Below are 17372 nucleotides of genomic sequence, written 5' to 3'. Positions count from 1 at the left end.
GAAATCATGAAATCCAAGCATGAAAGTGGGAATGAAATGAGGTGTCACTGCATTTGTGTTCAAAGTCAAAGTCTGCTTTATTGTCAATTTCTTCACATGCCTAGACACACAAAGAGAACGAAATTACGTTCCCACTATCCCACGGTGACAAGACATAGTACACAATATACATACAAGTAAACAACACAAAAAATATATAAAAACAAGAAGGCACAAACAATGAATAAATAGGAGTGATGAATAAATCATAAATAAACAAAACACAATAAATAAGAGGAGCAAAAATGGAGCAAGTGTGCAAACAGCAGACAGTCAGAATATGGCTCAAAAGCACAGGACGCTACGCAGAAGGGGGGAGAGAGTTCAGCATCGTAACAGCCTGGAGTACGAAGCTGTTGGTGAGTCTGGTGGTGCAGGAGCGCAGAGGGCAGAAGATCAAACTAAGAGTGAGCGGGGTGACTCACATCACTCACAATCGTTGTCGCCTTGCAGGTGAGATGGGAGGTGAAGCACCATCAAATCCTACCGGCTGTGTTCACTATGCGCTGCAGGGCCTTCAAGTTGTAGCCACCCCACACAGCGATACAACTGGAGAGGACGCTCTCAATGGTGCCACGGTAGAACGTAGTCATGACGGCTGGAGGAGCACTTGCTCGCCTGAGTTTCCGCAGGAAGTCTAGGCGTCGCTGAGCTTCCTTCGCCAGTGATGCAGTGTTGGTGGTCCAGGAGAGGTCTTCACTGGTGTGCACCCCCAGGAATCTGGTGCTGCTCACTCTCTCCACCACAGCACCGTCGATGGTCAGTGGCAGGTGTTGGGTGTAACCCTTCCGGAAGTCAACAACAATCTCCTTGGTCTTGCTGACGTTCAGCAGGAGGTTGTTGTCCCTGCACCATGTGGCCAGAAGGACAACCTCCGACCTGTATTGAGTCTTGTCGCCCTTGGTGATGAGACCCACCAGCAGCAGCAGCAGTAGTAGCCGTAGTAGTAGTAGTCGTAGTAGTAGTAATAGTAAGAGTAGCAGTAGCAGAAGTAGTAGTAGTAGAAGCAGTAGTAGAAGAAGAAGCAGTAGTAGTACTAATACGTATTATTATTTTGTGATTGAGTAAATATTGTTTGGGAGCAAATGGAGTAACATTAAAGTTCTCATCAATAAATGTTATGAAAACAATCAGAGACAAAGGGCAGCCTGGGCACAAAGAGAACAAAATCTGAGACAAAGGGCGCAAAAAAACCCCATTTAGATCTGAATTTCTAGGAAATAGATTCTTTGAAGAATTACAATTAATTTCGACAGTTTCAGCCTTCACAGCTGTTACAGGCAGGTGGGGCGGAGACAGGCAAAATCATTGAAATTGTTACTGTAGGAGAACTTCACTGAAGGGGCAACATTTGTTTCTTCTGGATCACTTTATTCCCAAAATGTTCAACCAAACAAGTTTTATGCCAATTGTGTAATTAAAAAAAGATACATCTTGGAATCTCTGTCATTATGTACAGGAAATACAATAACGTTTGAAAAACAAAAGTAAATCCCTGCACCGTAACACAAAAATTTGGAGAACAAAAAACAGGTTACAGCTCACCCTTAGAAACAAGCGCTCATTCACACACATACAGACAGTAGGACATGAATCATTTATAAAATTCCACACATGCATACTGGTCATTTCTGCCTGGATGGTCCATGCCTCATTTTGTTTCATTCTCCCAGACATGACGTCCACGAGGGTCAACCTCTGAGACTTTTGCTCATGATATTGGAAGTATTGCAGTTACACAGGAATGTGTCATGGCGAGAAGAAACTGCATGTCAATGAGTGAGGAAAATGTCCATTTCATTAAAGCAGAACTACAAGGGATTTGTTCTGTCACCTGAGACAAACAAACAAACAAAAAAACAAAAAATGGGCCATCCATATATAGTAGTTTAAAATAAAAGAAGATACGAAACTATTTAAGTTACTATGCTGGAAACAAAAGTGCAAAGCATGAACAAATTCCAACATTTAGAACAAACATACCGAGAAAAAGAGAAAAATTCAACCCTGAGTCTTATCAGAGCAACTGGAGCCTCTGACACTTGACATCGCACTACGACCGTCAGCGGGAAAACGCAATCCATAAAAACACGGGGCTTGTTTCTTTTTCTTGCAGCGTGACACCAGTGGCATGACAGAAGAGTGACGACAAGCAAGTGACAAGCAGCGGTTGGTTTGAGTGGTCCCAGGCGACTTGGAACGTGTATCGTTGGTCTCTTTTACTTTCTACTTCAGCCGGTCATAAAAGTGTCAACATTTATTTCTACCAATATTGCATGATATTGACAATAAATTCCAACATTTCAAGTATTTAATGCCCTCTAGTGGGTGGTCGCAGTGTAACGTCAGCTTCGACATGGGTTAATTTGTGAAAACGGGGACACCTTTTTTGCAAGGGGGCGTGGTCATTTATGGAGGAGGCGGGGTCTTTTTTAATTGGGGGGGGCGTCATTTTCTGTCATGTTATGATACAAATGACATGGTGTCTGTCTAGCAATTGCATATTTACACTAACTAAGACATGTGTACACTGACATTTTTTAGTTTTGTAGTGGTACACTAAGTAAAAAAATATATATATATACGGCCATCGGTGCATTTGAAGATAAACAAAAAGGGCTCTTCTTCAGTCCTCTTGCGTTGGCACCTTTATTTATTTGCCCCAGACATGTAAGTGCCTGCCTTTCATGTCAAGCACTCAGCTTCGCAAGAATCACGACTCTGGCGGAAGCACGGGAATTTTTTGATTCAACTCCTCCGTGAACGTGCATTTACACTCGGTGTAGACGGGCCACCCCACCCTCCTTCGTTGCAAAGTGACTAGATTTGAGAAGGGCGTGAACATAGTTGCGAACGATACAGAAAAATCTGGAATTGAGTGAACCGGAACGGAGTGGCAATTCTATTGACAATGTACTGTACAGGTATTACGTTTGAGGCAGTCTGAAAAAATCCCGGAAGATTTTGAAATTGCCCCCAGACATCTTTGTAGCGCTCAAAAGTAGGACATGTCCGGGAAAAAGAGGACGAGAAGATACAATTTTGAAGCCTGGCACCTGGACCCATATCACAAATGAACAAATCGGGAAAACCACAAATTCCTTGCACATTTGTTTATAAAAGAGCCAAGGTCTGTCTATCCATTAATAGCGATATTAAAATTGTTACAAAGCAGTATACAATGATTTTTTTCCAAATGGTTCCAAAGAGCAACACAAAATGCACCCAAATGGCGTCATGAGGAAGTCTGACTAATACTCGTACCTCGGGCGTAATAAACTAGTGATCAAATTGACCAGATTATAAAATTGCCCTGTCCAAACCAGTAAACGATTAAATGAGTTAACCAGGTGACACACCGATTGTCTTTATTATTTTATTTATTTTTTTGGTCTAACAAACAAGGTAAAACAACAGACGGTATAATAATGCATAGCAAATTTAACAATAAGTAAATGAAATATAAGAAATCAATGATGAAAATGCACGGTAAATCTAAGAGAATAATAACATGCTAAATTGGACAAAGGATTAATAATGCATGGTAAATCATCAGATGGCATAATCATAATGCATGGTAAATTTAACAATAAGTAAATGAAATATAAGAAATCAATGATGGAAATGAACAGTAAATCTGAGAGAATAATACCATGGTAAATTAGACAAAGGAATAATGCATGGTAAATCAATCATAATAATGCATCAATCAGTCCATCCAAATGCATGGTAAATCAAACAGAACGATCATGCAAGGTCAATTGCATTCATGTGATTACTCGCCACTTGCATTGGCGCCTTTTTTATCCAGCGCATAACGCTCCGTGGGCATCTTACACATGTAGCCGTTGAGTTGCACGCACGACATCATCTTCCATTTGCCAGACTGAAAGTCCAAGTGAGATTGATTTTAATGCAAAAATACCTCGTCTCCGGCGAGCGGGTCAATCTTTTCCGCACCCACCTGGCTCGAGGCGACCACGCAATTCTCCAACCTGTCGGCAAGTTCTTCCGGAGCCCAGTCGGTTAAGGTCACCTTCTGGTGGTCCGACCACGCGAATTTGCCGGGAGACACCAGGGCGTTCAGTCCGATCCACGTGTCGCCGGGGGCTGCAAACAGCAAGAGAGCTCTCATTTGCTTTCCAGATATGGCAGCGATCAAGCAGTTGCGACGCTTGGCGAGCGCGCACCTGACATCAGGAGGTCTTGCAGCCAATCCCGCTCAACCTTGGAGCGAATGGACACCAGCTTGGCATTCAGATGGCAGCAGGCTTGTCGAGCGCCGTCCCACGTCTTTCTCTCATCAAAACGTTTGTAGCAAAAGTCCGCAAACTCCTCCCATTCAGGTCCCAAGCATCTCGGCTCTGCGCACAAGATGGCGTCACGTGATGAAGTATGCTTTCTATTCTAGACAGCCTACTCACCCTGCTCAACAAAAGTGTAAGACGGAGACTGAGCCAAAGCGTCACCACCGCTGCAGACAGTAAAGAGAGTGAGAATGAGCCGGGCGTCTTCAAATAGACGCTGCAGTGAGAGCCAACCTCGAGGTGATCCCATTCCTGGGGGAGCTGTTGTAGGCCTTCTGTGGGTCTCTCTTCAGCAAAGTCACAATTCCTCCGATCGCGTTCTCAATGACGCCCGAGTGAATGGCAGCCGCGCAGATGTTTGACTCCTGCAGTCAGAAAACATCTCGGACAAAGAAAAAGAACTCTGCTGGCAGGTGGTGAACTAATTAACATACTTGTTTGTAGATATGTGTTCCGTAGACCCTGTAGGTTTGGGCACAACCCGACGGGCACCGTACCCTGCGGGAGACCTTGAGTTACAAGGAGGCTTTTCCGCAAGAAAAATTGATGGCGGGTTCGACTCACGTCATTGAACCGTCGAGGCCGAGGCTGGTGGCTGTGTCACTGCATAAGATGTCTGCAGGTCAGAAGGGCATATCAAAGGCTGTTTCTTGCTGGGTTTTCCACTGCCCTCCAAACATCGGTACTCACCGCGAGAGGTGTCGTCAGGCATGCACCCTAAGACGTCAAAGCGAAGGCCAAGAAACTTTGGCAGGAGGCGGACATACTGGGCGAACACGAACGTGGTTAGCATGTGCGTCCCCACAACAGGCTGGAATCAAAACACACGCGCGTTTGCAATGAATGACAACAGCCTGGATGACAAAGTTGGAGTCGGCTACCGCTCGCTCACCTGCTCTGGGTGGCGATACCAAGTCTTTCCGTCAGTACTGAACTCCAACTCAAACTTCCTGTAAGAATACTCTTGGTACATACACCTCTGGGTCACAATGCCCGTCACCTTGAAGCGCTGACCGAGGTTCACCTGGATCCAGCTGCCGACTGAGGGCGGAAGGCATTCCATTGCATTGCTCAGGATACCACGGAGACGGAGAGCTGTGGGGTTCTTTTTTTTTTTACATACATATTTTGGACGGTTCCCAGCAACCGCTGCCCCCCAGACGCGCTTTGTGAGGTTCACCATTTATCTCATACGAAGAGGCTGAAAAGGAGGAGTCTGGGATTGTCCCGCCGGCGATGCCCAGACTGTCAAGACACACTGAGGAAAGACAAAAAAGTGGAAGGAACGCTCGTTCATTCACTCTCACGTCTGGCCAGCCGTCCGTCCCTAGCCGACGCGCTTTCTGGGGATCCGTTGGATTCTTTCCTTGTGAAGCCCACCTTTTTCCTCACAGCTGTAGACGATGTGGTGGTATTTGGAGACACCAGGGCAGGGGTCCGTACCCGTAGGTTGAATGGGGCAACGCTGATGTTTGTCACACAATGCTCTAAAGTGAGAGAGAGCCCCTTTCATCCTGCAGCGATCTGCAAATGACAACACAGCGCCATTTTATGCACATTTCATTCGCATACCGACTTCAATTTGTTGCAGGACAAAGGGAATTTCAATGGTTAATGACTAAAGCGTCTGTCTAAGTCCATGCATATTGGTATTGAATTATAGATTACAAATGAGTTACTGGACTGCGTGTGACACCTCGCGACAGAAACGGCTCCAGGACAGCGAGCTAAAATCAACAATGCCACTGGAGGATTCTTACCCTCTGATTTGGCGCCGCTACTCAGACAGACGTCGCTACGCCTCCGTCCGAGGAAAGCCGACTGTACGCGGATAACTCTTTCATCTGAACATTTAAGGACTTTCCAATCGTCTTGGCAGAAAAATTCCTTCTTGTAGCCTGAGAGCGAGAGAGCACAACCGTTGACTTCTCTCCGTCTTTTTTTTACAGAGACGTTGAAGGCAACTTACTGTCATGTAGCAGCTGGGGTTTTGCTTTCTTTCCTAGAAGTGGGAACCAGAACGTGTGATTAAGGTCCACCCACCGTGGGGCGTCACATCTCACTTACCTTTTCCTCTTTTCTTGCAGACGTAGCCTTTCATGTTGTCGCACTTGTCACGCTTCCAGTCGCTGCTGCCGGTGAGCAAGGAAAGACATTTCCCCCCTTTGGCGTCACCTGGAGGGAGTGAGGGAGGGGGAGACAAGATCTGAGCGCTCATCCGTTCCTCCAAAGTGCAGCTGACAACCGCCTCAGACCGACCTGCACTCGAGTGGAGGTAAGAGAAGGGGGATCCGTCAGCCCACTTGCTGCCGTCACCCTCGATGCCTCCGTTGGCGCCCAACCACAGGGAGGCGTCATCACCCATCATAATCTTGGCGATACCTTTGGATCCCAAGGAGAACACGCAAGATTCCAAAACGACTCACACTTGACTACAACTTGACGGGTGTGGCACAGTCATGACAAAGTGCTAACAATACTGCAACAAAGAGTGAAGCAAACAACAAAAAACAACCAAGCAAAGCTACCCATATCTCAGCTTGATCACGTTTCGATTTGGAAAGGAAGGTGAAGTAGGAAAAAAAAAAGTTTCTTTATCGAGTCATACGCAAATTCACGGTCAGCCTACTCTCTATGAAGCCCTGCTCATGCGAGTCGGTGATGCTGAGCAGGTCCCCTTCGAGGCGTTTGCAGTGGTCTTGCGCCTTCTGCCAGGTCTTGGTGGGCTGGCTGATCATCTGGTAGCAGAAGTCGTTGGTGGGGTTGTCCAGCCACCAGCCGCATTTGTCAGTCCAGCCTGCGAGCAGACAGACGGCGTAAGACGGCATAAGACAGCGGCAGTGCGGCATAAGACAGCGGCAGTGCGGGACACCTACTGACTAGGCTGACCGATGATGGCAGCCGTCGAGTCCCTCCGCGCTTGGCTGCAAGGAAGGGGGGGTCAAATATCAGCAAATGCGATGGATGCGTCCAAAAAGGAGCGCTCGGGAGCGACGTTTGCACCTGTCTTGCAGAAGAATGGCCGCGCCGTTGAGCACTGACAGCCACTCAACTCCCCAACAGAATTTGGGAATGCGCAGTCCCCCTTGGTGTTTTTTTCCCACTCTTTGTACCCCTGCGGACGACACGAGTGTATTGGACTCCCGACGCCCTTCCTCGGCTCACTCGCGCCCACGTTTTGCCCAAAACAATCCAATCGTTGAGCGGCATTTCTCCCCTTTCTTTGATGCTGCTCAAAGTTGGACTTTCACAGTGCAGCTTTTGAAAAATAGGCAATTCACTTACAAAGGTTGTTCCGTCACTCCACTCGTAGTCGCCGCCCGTCGTCTTCTTGAGTCCCACCAAAGCAGATTGTGAGGTCTGCGAGTGATCTTGAGGGAAGGAAGGAAGGACAAGAAGAGTTTCAGGGCAAGAAGAGCTTCAGGCAAATGACGAGTGCGGCGGTTCCTCTTGGTGCTCACCATACACAAATTGGGCCTCTTGCTTAGAGTGGACGCTAGCCAGGTGGCCTCCCCGGGCTTGACAGAACTTCTCGGCATCGTCATAATTCTCATGCGTCTTCACGTAACGGTAACAATAATCGTCATCGTGGAAGGCGTTGTCGTCGCAGTAGGCAGCTGGGCCCGCAAAGAAAAACGTTACCGTGACAAGACGGCCAAAGTGCAAATAAGCGTGCTGCAACTCACTCGTCACAACAGCAGGACCATGTTTGGGGGAACACGTCTGTTTCTCTGGGCAGCCTGCACAAAAAAAGACCCGTTTGCTTCTTTCATTGGCAACGTGAGCACGGACGTGCAGGCTTACTCTGCGGCCGTTTGCACATGTAGGCCAACGAGGAATGACAGGAGCCAGAGCGCCACTTCCCAGGCGCTCCTATTCCCCCTTGGTTGACGTAGGCGCAGGACGCAACGTCGGCGCTGTCGGGAGAAAAATACATTTCCCGTTTTGTTTTTCCTTCCCAAGTGTCTGTCTTCAAAATTGGTTCCAGAACCTCCGCCTGACAACAGCATGCAGAGTTGTGAGGTCTTACCTTTCGAGTTGATTTGGGGCCCAGTTGCGGTGTGGGGTTGTCTGGCCATCGGACCAGGCCAGCTTCTGGCTCCCGCCTTCAAAGCGACACCAGGAGTCGTCGCATTTCTGCGGGGAAAAACAACAACAGCCCCAGTTGTCGCTCCAGAGTCCACTGCCGCTTCCGTCTCACCTGGTTGGAGAGTCCCAGCCAGAAGGGGGTGTCCTTGTCCATGGTCCCCTTCACAAAGTCCTCCTCGGCCGAGGAGGTGATGGAGAGCAGGTTGCCGCCCAGCCAGACGCAGTGGTGCCAGGCCCCCACCCAACCGTTGGGCTTCACCTCCTTCTTGTAGCAGCTGGAGTCGTGCTCGAGCCACCCGGGAGGACACTTAGTGGCTGAGGGCACAATTTGGGCAACAGATCAGAGCACACTCCTGGTTTTGCCCTGCAGTCCACCTTTTTGAGCAAAGGGTAATTTTCTCGGCTCGGGCAAATTGGAAGATCCCTCGACTTGGTTAAGCTCAGGCCCGTGCATTTTTTGAAATGATTCCGGAAAATTCACCCTCACGCTTGAGAAACAACCGCGGCCGCACACAAAGTGTACAAGTTAAGACGATGCAAAAAGCATTCAACGCGTGGCTGAGTACTTAATGAAAATGAAAAAAATAAAGGACAGAATTTGTTGGTTGGCATGGTGTGACTCCAGGATCATGTGTTTTTGACGCTCAGTCTGACTTACTGTCAAGAGACGGCAAAGATTCTTTCACTCCTGCAAGAGGAAAAGAAAAGATAGACATTAAGGCACAGACGGACGTCAAGGGGCGAGAACGGTCGGCGGGGCGTCATGCCTCACTTACCTTTTCCTCTTTTCTTGCAGACGTAGCCTCTCTTGTTGCCGCACGGGTCGTACTTCCAGTTGTCGCTGCCAGTGGGCAAGGAAAGACAGTTCGCCCCTTTGGCTTCACCTGGAGGGAGGGAGGTTAGATGTCAGTGCTCCTCTGTTCCTCCTAAATGCAGCATGCAACCGTCCTCCACCGACCGTCAGTCTGGCGCTTGTACGTGAACGAGGATCCGTCAATCCATTTGCCGTCGTCGTCGTCGAGTGAGACATCGGCGCCCAACCACAGAGAGGACGCTTGTGCCTGACTCTTGACGAGAACTGTGGATCAAAAGAGAACATGCGAGAGGAATAGGGGGATGTTAGCCAGGATGACGAGAAGTAGTATCAACACCGAGCCAGCAATAACAGTGCGGTATACTAAGCTTGAACTATTATTTCATGTTCTAATGATAACGCTTATATGCGCTTATATGGTTTCATGTCCACTTATTGATACACAAACAATGTATGTTTAAAAAAACGGGTGAAATTTGTATGATTTGCAAAGTACACGTGTCGAACCTCACTTGGAAGGGAAAATTGACAATCTTATGATGGAAAGAGCTTCCGAAATAAAATTCCTGGCTGTGACTGTTGACAATAAAAATCCGCTGGAAATCACACACATGAGTCATGTAAAAACAAAAAATGTCAAAGGCAATTCTGAAGCATTGCGGACTCCAGATACCGACATCTACTCAGATTGCCATATCTGAACTACTCCGTGGGGAATATGGGCTAACACCGAATAAGTCAAGCAATAAGAAAAATAACAAGGAGAATACAAACGCACTTTTTATGATACCAGACAAAACTTTTTGTCACTCAGGGATCCTGATCAAACACAAGACAGCTCAAATTATGATGTACACAGCAAGATATGGTGACCTTCTTCCAAGCGGGAGACACTTTTTTTTTTTTTTTTTTTTTTTTTATGGAAAGGCAGGCAGGGAAACTGGATCCATCCTGAAACTGAATATTAGGAGTGGAAAAGTCTGCTGAACAACCATACAAATGTGTAGAAGTGTTTGTGGGGTGAAATGGTGCAATGGTCGAGAAATTGAGCGCACGTAAAAACTGCTCAAAAAAGTGTATCAAATCTGGTCTCTTAACATGCATGAGAAAAAAGACAAAGTGACAAAAAGGAATCCTTCAAGTGTGTCTACTTCTGTTTTATTGATTTGTAAGTCGAATTATTTGTTGAATGGATTAGGCTGGGAATCTAAAAAGCTCTGCTTCCTCCTACTCCAGCATTCTTTGTTGTTGTTTTTTCATTTCGGGTGACTTAGATATGGCACTTTAAAGTGCTTCATTTTCCTATTTACACGTTTTAAATATGTGCAAAATAAACATAACAACTTGTTCATGGCCAATATTTCAATTCACGGCCGCCTACCGTGTACAATGTCCTGCTCGTGCGAGTCGGCGATGCTGAGCAGGTTCCCTTCGTGGGCTTTGCAGTGGTCTTGCGCCTCCTGCCAGGTCTTGGTGGGCTGTGGGATGATCAGGTAGCAGAAGTCGCTGGAGGGCTGGTCCAGCCACCAGCCGCATTTGTCAGTCCAGTCTGCGAGACAGACATAAGACGGCGTTACGCAAGACAGTGCAAGACAGACGGCGCCAGTGCTGGACACCTACCAGGTTGGCCCACCAATGGTGGCAGCTGTGGACGCCCTCCGCCGCGCTTGGCTGCAGAAAAAGGAGCTATAAGCAAATGCGGGACCCGTCCAAAAGGAGCGCTCGGGAGCGACGTTAGCACCTGTTTGGCAGATAACTGACTGCTTATATCCGCATCTGTAGTTCAGGTAGATCACTTCGTTCCAAACGTATGCACATTCACCACTATAGGTGTAGTACTGAATGTTGTCGTAGTCCTGCGGACGAGATTTTGGACAGAACTTTAGCGTGTTGCATTTGATCTGGTCGTCTTCCTGCCGCATTTCCTCACTTAATGGCGTACCTTCTCTCATTCAAGTTTCACTTTGGTTTGTCGGCTTCACATTATTGTCAGTCAAAGTAGTATGAACATTGCAATGAAATGAAGCATGTTGTGCCCTTTCTGGCGAGCCAAAGTTCTCATGCACAAGGCAACTAAACCTGAAGACCTAAAGACAAACCAGAGCCACCATCCAGGATATTTCCTGGACATCTTAACTGCCTCCTCTGTCTCCAAAATCAGAGCGCCAAAAATGTGTCATCGGCTGCCCGATGCCTCAAGACAAAACAGATGCCTGCAAACTGACTTTTCCAAAGGCCTCCAGCAATTCACTTACCAAAGCTGTTCCGTCACTCCACTTGTAGTCTTTCCCGTTCTTCTTGAGTTCCAACCAAGGTGCATTGGATCTTTGGGAACCGTGACCTTGATGAAAGGAGGGAGAACAAGAGCTTCAGGGCAAGAAGAGCTTCAGCCAAGTGACGACTACGGCGGTTCCTCTTGGTGCTTACCAATCAGGAATCGGGCATCTTGCTTAGAGTGGATGCGAGGCAGGTGGGCTCCCCGGGCGAGACAGAAATCCTCACCATCCTCTTGAGTTTTATGAGTCGGGCCAAAAAAATAGCAATGATCGCCATAAAGGACCTCGCCATTGTCGCAGTCAGAAGCTGAGGCCACATAGAAAAACATTGAGGAGGAAACCATGACGAGATGGTGCAAATAGGCGTGCAGTAACTCACTCTTCACCACAGCAGGACCACTTTTGACGGGACACGTCGGGCAGTCTGCATACAAAAAGACCCTGTTTGAGCTTTTCTCCTTTCAAAGTCAACCTGATTACAAACATGCAGGCTTACCCAGCGGCCGTTTGCACATGTAGGCGAAGGAGGAAGCGCAGGAGCCAGACCACCACTTCCCGGAATTGTGATAAACGTTTTGGTTGACGTAGGCGCAGGACGCGACGTCGGCGCTGTCGGTAGATTAAAAAAAAAAAAAAAAAAAAAAAAAAAAAGGAACATTTTCCTATTTTTCCTTGAGTGGTCCTTCTCAAAATTGGTTCCAGAACCTTTACGCCGACCTCTCCGCCTGACAACAGCATGCAGAGTTGTGAGGTCTTACCTTTCGAGTTGATTTGGGGCCCAGTTGCGGTATGTTGTTGTCTGGCCATCGGACCAGGTCAGGTTCTGGCTCCCGCCTTCAAAGCGACACCAGACCTTGTCGCATTTCTGGTGGGAGAAAAGAATACGGTTCCAGTTGTCGCCGCAGAGTCCACTGCCGCTTCCGTCTCACCTGGTTGGAGAGTCCCAGCCAGAAGCGGTCGTACTTGGCCATGGTCGTCTTCACAAAGTTTTCCTCGGCCGAGGAGGGGATCGAGACCAGGTTGCCGCCCTCAGAGACGCAGTGGTGCCAGGCGCCCAGCCAACCGTTGGGGACTCCCATCTTGTAGCAGCTGGTGCCGTCCCTGCGCCACCCGGGAGAACACTGGCTGGCTGAGGGCACAATTTGGGGAACAGGCGGACAGATCAGAGCACACCGATGACATGTTTTCACTCGATGCTCTTCATTGGAGGCATGGCAACCAAATGCACGAGGATTCTGTCGGGGGGACAACGCCCATTGTCCTGCCAAGGATTGATTGGTTTATTGATTCACTTCTTCACAACATCATTGATCATGATTCCATGTGCATTGATCATGACATGAGATTGCACACAACTGCCCCAAAGTTCTGCTATTAAGCTTCAGATGTTCGGTGTGGCAAACAAAGGATGTAGTCAGCCACCAATCGTGCAAGTTAAAAGATGCCTGTAACTTTCATCAGCGCCACCATGAGAGACTAAATGAATCGAACTCAAACTCACAGTGTTAGCGCTTCTTCTTCACCATCAGCGATCCCCACCCACCAGTCACGCACGTGTGGCATATCCATGACCAATGACGTAAGCCCAAATCAGGTCATCGCACATTTCACCACTGGAGGGTGCTAAAGCACAAGGCAACTCAATTGACTGTAACATTGCAACAGTTGGAGCCCGCTCCACTCTTTATCTCAGGAAGCCCGTCTCCTTGAATTAAAAGACACAAAGTACAAAGCCAAGCCAGGCCGGGCTGGGCTGGGCTGAGCTGAGCTGAGCTGAGCAGGGGTTTCATGGGGAAGAGGGGCTTTTAAACTGCGGGCTCAGTCAAGTAAACCGAATAAGCACGGGCCTCGAATGGACTCTGAGGGGCAAATGCAATATGCAGATGAACACGCACTGAAAATCAGTCTCTCTCGAAAAGGTCTGGCGGAATTTTGCAAAGAATTTCATTGAGAAAAAGAAATGGATTTTTGGAAGCGAAATCCATTGAGAAAAAGAACTGCATTTTTCGGAGCGAAATTCATTATGAAAAAGAAATGAACTACGACTAAGTGAATTCTTTGAAAAGACATTTAGATGATGCAAATGGAAGACTCATGGCAGAAATATTAGCAACAGTGTCGCAAGTTCTTTTTGTGTGCGATAACAGAACAAACAGGAAGGTGTGATTCTTTTCTGTACAGGAAGTCAACCATATTGTTATCAAGCCGAAGAAATCAGGCATCTTGTGCCCACAAGTTATCTGCTGAGCACTGACACTTTTCAATGGGAAAACAATACCAGCCATCTGTTTTTGTGGGCTTTCGATTCGAGCCAAATTTAATCAAGTCGATATTGTCCCGATTGTGAAAGATAAGGCTGGCAAAATAAATAGCCTCGCAAGTTAAACAAATCATCCTATGGATTTGTGTGTTTATTGATGTCTCTTTGATGAGGTTTTTGATCATATAATTCATGAGACATTTTTGTTCATGAAGAAACGCTTATTGTAAAAAGGGCTGTAAGAAGTTATTATGTTAAATTATAATGAGTATTTATCATTTATAATTTCATTACAATGTACATCATTTTCAATGATTAATTATATTTAGATTAAAAAAACGAGAAATATCTTTATAATAGAGGCGCTAAGAACTATCAGTTGTATAAAGGGATGTAAGAAATAATTATTCATAATATGTCTCAATAACATCAATAATGATAATAGTTTAGTTAGGAAGAGCGCAGTTTCGTAAAGTAGTGCTTTACAAGTTCATGTGAAGTTCAGCAAGTTCGGCAGGATTCACGGCCAACAAAGAAGTTACTTTGTACACGGTGGTTGTTGTTGCATGATACGTTGTTTTCGTGTTACTTTGTATCGTTATGTGGCGTGGAGAAATGGCGGACGTTTGAAACGTGTGGCTGGCTGCCTGCCGTCCGTCGCCCGTCATTCCTATTTCTCACATCCACCACTAGAGGTCTCCCCAGAGCACCGAGATGCGCTCGTCCGTTTGAGTGAGCGTGCCCTTTGAAGGAGCATAGTAGAGCGGCACAGTTTGTCAATTTCGACTCCCTCTATGGGCCCTTTGTAATTACTTCAAAGTCAAGTTGGTCGTATATTCTGACAGAGCAGCAGCCAACATAAACGAATGGAAAGACCAAGACTGGCAACGGTACGAAGGAAGCCATTGCGCTCACTCGAGCAAGAGTGACGTCATCAAAGTTGTACACAGCGACAGCATCCGAATAATTCAAAAGTTCACAAGAGCTAGTCTTTGTGCTCAGAATTGGATACATTGCAATAAAGTGTTTTGATCTCAGGCACCGTAACGTTTTGACAAGAGTAGAAGCAGATGCAGTCATGCGAACTCACAGTACAGTACATTTCATCACGTTGTCGACAGCGGTATTGTTTTAGCAATGAACTCCGTTGAACTGACTGTTTTGAATGGACTCAATTGCTTACCTGACACGCATGTCCAATATAGGACAAGTATGAGAATAGACCACTCGAGTGCCTCCCACATCTTGGAGAGAGAGGGCGAAAAAAAAAATCGCCTCACTGAGTGTCGCAGCGATTGCAGTCAGGAGAAGAGAAACGATAAGTCGTCTTACTGACAATGGCCTGTGGATTCCAGTCAGAAGAAACAAATGGATGGACGTTTGGCGTGCCTGCTCCAAGCCAGAGGCAAGCCAAGCCCACACGCCAACCACGTCACATAGCACAAAATGTGGGAGTGGCGAGCGCGTGTGACGGACGCACTGTTGCCTTTGATTGCTTTATTTTTTTTGTTACTTTGTAAATGTTCTGGTGTATGCGTGAACAACAGCAAGAAGCAGTCAACTCATTTAACAGTAAATCGAAATCATGAAATCCAAGCACGAGAGTGGGAATGAAATGAGGTGTAATTCAATGTATTCATTTAACAGTAAATCGAAATCATGAAATCCAAGCACGAGAGTGGGAATGAAAGGAGGTGTCATTCAATGTATTCATTTAACAGTAAATGGAAATCATGAAATCCAAGCATGAAAGTGGGAATGAAATGAGGTGTCACTGCATTTGTGTTCAAGTACAGACGAGAATGGAGAAACTTTTCCATTCACGCCTCTCAGAATTTGTGTTGATTTTCAGAGAGCACGAGAAAATAAATACATTTAGTGGACGTACTTGTGAATGAAAATGAGCGAGGAGACGATGAGCAAATGAATCTGAGAGAAATGAGGGAGAAACGTCTCCAATTGAGCCTTGCGGGCCTTGAGTGCAAAAGTTTGCACACCATGCGCGGATCTAGTGGCTTGTTGGCTCTTTGGGGGAAGCAAACGCTTGATGACTCAGACTACTCCTCGATGGGATTGTTATCTTGTACGCATTTTCAGGCTCTTACACAGGGCGACCAGATTTGGGTTTTTTAAAAGGAAGGGGGGTGGGGGGGGGTCATGAATGTGTCTGTGTATGTTATGACACAAATGACATGTCTGTATCGCAATTGCATTTATTGGTTTGAATAGCGCCAAACATACGTAAAATACTTTTGATTAATAATATTTATAATATAAATATAACAAGAAAAGGTCTCATATTATTCTTATCGAATTTTTCATTCAGCTCCTCCGTGAACGTGCAGTTTCGTTTCGGCATTGCTTGTAAACACTCGGTGTAAGATGACGAGCCCACCCTACATCCACACGCACGCACACACACACACGGAGTGACAATCAGCAAAGTGATACATTTGAGGAGAAAGGCGTGACTCATTTGCGAACCATACTGAGAAACCTGGAATGGAGTGAAACGGAACAAAGTGGCAATTCTATTGACAATGTGCTGTGCATGTATTAAGTTTGAGGCAGTCCGAAATAATCCCGGAAGATTTTGAAATTGCCCCCAGACATCTTTTTAGCGTTCAAAAGTAGGACATGTGCGGGAAAAAGAGGACGAAAATATACAATTTTGAAGCCTGGCACCTGGACCCATAACACAAATGAACAAATCGGGAAACCAGTTAAAATTCCTTGCACATTTGTTTTGAAAAGAGCCAAGGGCTGTGATTATTTTCTGTACAGGAAGTCAACCATATTGTTATCAAGCCATGTTGTGCCCACAAGTTATCTGCTGAGCACTGACACTTTTCAATGGGAAAACAATACCAGCCATCTGTTTTTGTGGGCTTTCGATTCGAGCCAAATTTAATCAAGTCGATATTGTCCCGATTGTGAAAGATAAGGCTGGCAAAATAAATAGCAAAGACAAATCATCTTTGCTCGCAAGTTAAACAAATCATCCTATGGATTTGTGTGTTTATTGATGTCTCTTTGATGAGGTTTTTGATCATATAATTCATGAGACATTTTTGTTCATGAAGAAACACTTATTGTAAAAAGGGCTGTAAGAAGTTATTATGTTAAATTATAATGAGTATTTATCATTTATAATTTCATTACAATGTACATCATTTTCAATGATTAATTATATTTAGATTAAAAAAACGAGAAATATCTTTATAATAGAGGCGCTAAGAACTATCAGTTGTATAAAGGGCTGTAAGAAATAATTATTCATAATATGTCTCAATAATATCAATAATGATAAGAAATAGTTTAGTTAGGAAGAGTGCAGTTTCGTAAAGTAGTGCTTTACAAGTTCATGTGAAGTTCAGCAAGTTCGGCAGGATTCACGGCCAACAAAGAAGTTACTTTGTACACGGTGGTTGTTGTTGCATGATACGTTGTTTTCGTGTTACTTTGTATCGTTATGTGGCGTGGAGAAATGGCGGACGTTTGAAACGTGTGGCTGGCTGCCTGCCGTCCGTCGCCCGTCATTCCTATTTCTCACATCCACCACTAGAGGTCTCCCCAGAGCACCGAGA

The 17372-nt window shown here is 46.1% G+C and overlaps 1 protein-coding gene and 1 long non-coding RNA gene across 2 annotated transcripts; one reads left to right on the top strand and one right to left on the bottom strand.

Annotated features, from left to right (window-relative positions):
- The first annotated feature begins 66 nt into the window (after window positions 1-66).
- LOC137840832 (uncharacterized) lies at window positions 67-1534 on the top strand. Its single transcript, XR_011087927.1, has 2 exons — window positions 67-398; window positions 493-1534. It is a non-coding gene; the product is annotated as an uncharacterized lncRNA (long non-coding RNA).
- A 1867-nt stretch (window positions 1535-3401) lies between these two features.
- On the bottom strand, window positions 3402-15219 carry LOC137840803 (macrophage mannose receptor 1-like). Its single transcript, XM_068652620.1, has 37 exons — window positions 14969-15219; window positions 12455-12654; window positions 12284-12390; window positions 12022-12134; window positions 11905-11949; window positions 11677-11832; window positions 11505-11590; window positions 10991-11105; window positions 10870-10920; window positions 10631-10798; window positions 9394-9513; window positions 9212-9319; window positions 9094-9123; window positions 8548-8750; window positions 8377-8483; window positions 8151-8263; window positions 8033-8086; window positions 7808-7963; window positions 7632-7717; window positions 7350-7461; window positions 7223-7270; window positions 6976-7143; window positions 6606-6728; window positions 6414-6521; window positions 6316-6348; window positions 6107-6244; window positions 5727-5870; window positions 5470-5604; window positions 5239-5387; window positions 5037-5157; window positions 4911-4962; window positions 4781-4844; window positions 4581-4711; window positions 4464-4513; window positions 4230-4403; window positions 4004-4149; window positions 3402-3925 (listed from the first exon to the last, which is right to left on the bottom strand). Exons 1-37 carry the CDS (start codon window positions 15027-15029, stop codon window positions 3815-3817), a joined length of 4086 nt encoding a protein of 1361 aa, XP_068508721.1. The 5' UTR covers window positions 15030-15219; the 3' UTR covers window positions 3402-3814.
- Window positions 15220-17372: the final 2153 nt, after the last annotated feature.

The sequence above is a fragment of the Syngnathus scovelli genome, chromosome 1 (genome assembly GCF_024217435.2).
Source record: "Syngnathus scovelli strain Florida chromosome 1, RoL_Ssco_1.2, whole genome shotgun sequence".
Lineage (NCBI taxonomy): Eukaryota > Metazoa > Chordata > Actinopteri > Syngnathiformes > Syngnathidae > Syngnathus > Syngnathus scovelli.
This window is presented reverse-complemented; position numbering and strand designations above follow the sequence as displayed.

Excerpts from the sequence above, each read along its gene's own strand:
- LOC137840803 (XM_068652620.1), bottom strand. The coding sequence starts at position 15,029 with ATGTGGGAGGCACTCGAGTGGTCTATTCTCATACTTGTCCTATATTGG. Across the intron at positions 9,514-10,630 it reads CGAGCAGGACATTGTACACG|TTCTCGTCAAGAGTCAGGCA; the intron begins GTAGGCGGCCGT and ends TTTGATCCACAG. Across the intron at positions 5,605-5,726 it reads CTACAGCTGTGAGGAAAAAG|TGTGTCTTGACAGTCTGGGC; the intron begins GTGGGCTTCACA and ends GTCTTTCCTCAG.